Consider the following 4425-nt stretch of genomic DNA (forward strand, 5'->3'; position numbering starts at 1 on the left):
GCCGTCCATAAACCCTCATAGTACCATCGTTAAGATGGATAGGATTGTGACAATTACGCGTCACAAAATCAGTCCCAAATCATTGATATAACTAATCCTAATTCCATCGTAAAATCATTGCAATAACCATCATAACGGACGCATTAAACTAATCGTCCGAAGTACGATATGTGGACGATGCATGGTACACCATTCCAAAAGTTTCTGATAGTCACCTTAGTCCCATCGCAAATATTTTCCAACTAGTTTGGTTTCGACGTTCCCTTGTCCATCATAAAACCCGTTGGAAATTTTCGTTGTGCATTAGAATTACCATTGCGTCCTTCACAAATGTCCATTGCAATTAACTATTTTTTTTATGTATAGTTCAAATTGAGTTGAACACATCATTATTCAAGTTTGTTCAATTATTATCGATCTTTAAAAATTGCATTAGAATTTAAGTTGATTATTGATCAAATCCAACTCATACGAGCTTATAATTGGATGAAACATCAAATGAGTTCGAAAAGTTTGATATTTTTTAAATATATTTTATTACTTTTTCACTGATCGAATAGAGCTCAAGTTTTATCGAATAAAATTATTTGTTCAAATTTGGTTTATTAAGTTTAACAAATTAGTCCAAACGAGCTTTTATTTTAATTTATTTTTCAACCATAATCATGTACATGATTACTAATAAATATATGAAATATTCTTAAGTTTCCCTCAAAGTTAATTGATATTTTTCGTAGATATCTCTCCAGAAAGGGAAAAGAAACAAAATGAAACACAGGTAGCAAAATAATCACTTGGTAGATAGATTGATTATACTCATCATCAAATCCAAATATAGTAAGTAAAGCTAATGCCATACAGTCAACATCGTAGCCACCTTTCTATGTTTTGCGCCTCATGAGATACCGAGGAGGAATACGTGTATATATAGCGTATATCTATTTTTTCTTGGTTCTGCCTGGTACACGCCTCCAAGGGGACATTGGTGTTCATAGTAATTAATAAATATAATTCTAAATTTAATGGATTTATGTAACAAGTAGAGAATTCTGAAAAAAATAAGCAGAGTTAACACAGAGAATTGAGCTGGCCAGAAGGAAGCCATTTCTGTATATTCAGCAACCAAAACCAGAGTTGTACACTGTTCATATATATACAAAAAAGAAGCAAGTAGCTACAGTTATAACTGTTCCTAACTAACCTCAAAACTGACTGAGAAAGAAAACGTGTTCTCTACTAACAGAAACGTGAAACACAAAATAACAACAAAGAGTTAAGTTAGAGTCCTGGGTGGACTCCACATCAGTGGCCAGCACATCAGGAAATGCTAGCAGCAATCGTCTTCACCAAAACTTCATCTGTAGTGCTCTGTAATATTCTGTGACAGCCCCCCCTCAAGGTGGAGCTTGGGGAGCCAAGCCCAGCTTGACAAAAAGGCAAGCGAAATCTGCAGCAGAAGAGGCCTTAGTGAACAAATCAACCAGCTGGTTATGTCCAGGGACGTGAGTGGGCTGGATGAGCCCCAACTTAAACTGATCGCACACGACGTGACAATCAATGTCGAGGTGCTTGGTGCGCTCATGGAAGACCGGGTTGGCGGTGATGTGAATGGCAGCCTGGTTATCGCACCAAAAAGAAACAGGGATGCGAAAAGAGACCTGGAAAGCACACAAAATGTAAGTGATCCAAAGAAGCTTGCAAACAGCCGACCCCATGCTGTGATATTCATCCTCGGCGGAGGAACGAGAAACTGTCATCTGTTTCTTGGTCTTCCAGGAAACGATGGAGGAACCCAAGAAGATGCAATACCCAGTGATAGAACGGCGCGAGTCAGGACATGAGGCCCAAGAGGCGTCTGTGTACACAATGGGCTGAAGAGAATTGCAGGAGGAGAAGAAAAGACTCAAAGATGGTGTACCTTTGAGATAGCGGAGGACGTGGAGCGCAGCATCCCAATGGGAGGACCATGGATGCTGAAGGAATTGAGAGAGTTGTTGAAAGGCGATGGAGATATCGGGTCGCGTGAAGCCGAGGTACAAGAGCGACCCACCAAGCGCCTGTATAAACTAGGATCAGACAATAAAGATCCAGCATCATCAGTGAGGTTAAAATCCGATGGCAGAGGTGTGGAAGCGATCTTCGCATCCTGCAAATGGGCATCAGCGATGATGTCTGTGAGATACTTGTGTTGTGTGACAAGAAGTCCGTGAGAGGAGCGAGCAAACTCCAGCCCTAAAAAATACTTAGCATATCCCAAATTCTTGATGGTGAAGAGGGAGTGCAAGTAATCTTTCAAGGCGGCAATCTCAGCAGTAGAATCACCTGTTAATAAAATGTCATCAACATAGATTAGTAAGGCAACAAAGCATGTGGAAGTAATCTTCAAGAACAGGCAATCATCATGTGGGCACTGCACGTATCCAAAATCTTCAAGCTTAGCGGTCAGTTCGATGTTCCATTGTCGAAAGGCTTGCTTCAAGCCATAAAGAGAGCGAGCCAATTTACAGACCAGGTGTGGGGCAGGTAAGGAATAGCCTTCAGGAGGTAACATGTAGACTTCCTCGTCGAGATGGCCATGTAAAAATGTATTATTGACGTCTTATTGCCATAAAGGCCAACCACGAGCTACAACCATGGCAAAGAAAATACGCACGGTCACAGTCTTGGCCACCGGAGAAAAACTATCAAAGACGTCGACACCTTCGATTTGGTTGTAACCTTTGCCCACCAAGCAAGCTTTGGGACATTGAACGCTTCCATTTGGGTTAAGTTTCAGCATGAAAACCCAGCGATAACCAATGGCTCGCTTGCCCGGAGGTAGAGGAACGAGGTCCCAAGTATGATTGGCTTCCAAGGCTGTAATCTCCTCGTTCAAGGCGTTCACCCATTTGGCATCTTTACTGGCTTCGAGATAACACCTGGGCTCCTGAACAAAAGACAAAAGGGCAACAAAAGACATGTGCAAACTAAAAATGATCAGGGAGACAAGAAGTAGCAGATTTGGTATCACAATGGCACACATAGTTAGCTAACCAAGCTGGTTTTTGAGTAGAACGAAGAGAGCGACGTGGAGGAGGAATATATGGAGGGACTAGAGTGGAATTAGGAGGCTGTGGCGAAGTAGAACCAGCAGTAGGCAGTGGCGAAGATGGACTGATGACAGAGGGAGTAGGACTAGGACAATCTTGATGGGTGTCACTATCATCATCTAGGTATATTGTTGCAGAGGCTGGAGGAGTATGTACAGAAGTGGGCAGAGGGGAATTGTAAGGAAAAATATCCTCATGAAAGACGACGTCACGGGAATGAAACAGGAGATTAGATTCCAAGTCTAAGACTTTGTAGCCCTTATGCATGTGGCTGTAACCAAGAAAAACGCATTTTCGAGCACGAGCATCAAATTTATGTTTAGAAGGTGATGTGTTAGATGTGAAACAAAGACAACCGAAAACTCTAAGATTTGAATAAGAAGGGAGTTTATGGTGGAGTACCTCATAAGGAGATTGCCACTTCAGGACATGAGTGGGAAGTTTATTGATCAAATGAGTGGCAGCAAGGATTGATTCCCCCCAGAATGTTGAAGGGAGATGTGCTTGAAAAAGTAAAGCCCGTGCTACATCAAGTATGTGGCGATGTTTCCTTTCCACCACGCCGTTTTGTTGGGGTGTGTGTGGACAGGATCGTTTGTGAAGGATGCCAAGAGAATGAAGAAGATATTGAAAAACACCACTTGTAAATTCGGACCCATTATCCGATCTCAGTACCTTGACCTTGGACTCAAATTGAGTACGAACCATTTTGAGGAAGAGTTCTATTGTATGCAAGACTTGTGTTTTATAACGAAACGAAAAGGTCCATGTAGCTCGACTGAAGTCATCAACAATAGTAAGAAAATAATTACACCCATTTAGAGTTTTAGTTCTAAAGGGGCCCCAGAGATCGACATGGATGAGTTCAAAGGTATGTGTTGAACGAATGGTACTGGACTGGAAAGGTAGACGACTTTGTTATGCAATGGGACAAATCATGCAAGTATCGAGTGTTTCATTAGAATATACAGCAGGTATATGCTTCATAACAGTGAAAGAAGGATGTCCTAGGCGTTTATGCCATAAAGCATTATTACAGAAAATTAAAACATTACAAGAGGAGTGATGCTTGAATGTAAAGGCATCTATCACAACAAAACTGAAAGAGTATTTATTTAACACATAGAGGTTCTTGTGTAGCTATCCTAAGGCTGTAATTCTCCTAGTCTTCAGGTCCTGAAAGGTACAATGAGAAGAGTAAATATTCACTTCAACATATGAGTTTAAGCAAAGTTTAGAAACTGATAATAAGTTGTACTAAAAATGTAGAACATATAGCACATCAGTGAGGGTAAAGTTAGGATGTAAGTGAACGTTTCCTTTGAGAGTAACAGAC

General features: G+C 41.0%; 1 protein-coding gene across 1 annotated transcript; it reads right to left on the reverse strand.

Annotated features, from left to right (window-relative positions):
- On the reverse strand, window positions 1395-2551 carry LOC110012101 (uncharacterized mitochondrial protein AtMg00810-like). The gene is made up of 2 exons (XM_020694234.1): window positions 1919-2551; window positions 1395-1871 (listed from the first exon to the last, which is right to left on the reverse strand). Exons 1-2 carry the CDS (start codon window positions 2549-2551, stop codon window positions 1395-1397), a joined length of 1110 nt encoding a protein of 369 aa, XP_020549893.1.

Source organism: Sesamum indicum, linkage group LG6, assembly GCF_000512975.1.
Source record: "Sesamum indicum cultivar Zhongzhi No. 13 linkage group LG6, S_indicum_v1.0, whole genome shotgun sequence".
NCBI lineage: Eukaryota > Viridiplantae > Streptophyta > Magnoliopsida > Lamiales > Pedaliaceae > Sesamum > Sesamum indicum.

Coding starts and splice junctions, on each gene's coding strand:
- LOC110012101 (XM_020694234.1), bottom strand. CDS start 2,551: ATGTTACCTCCTGAAGGCTATTCCTTACCTGCCCCACACCTGGTCTGT. Junction 1,872..1,918: donor CGTCCTCCGCTATCTCAAAG/GTACACCATCTT, acceptor AATTCTCTTCAG/CCCATTGTGTACACAGACGC.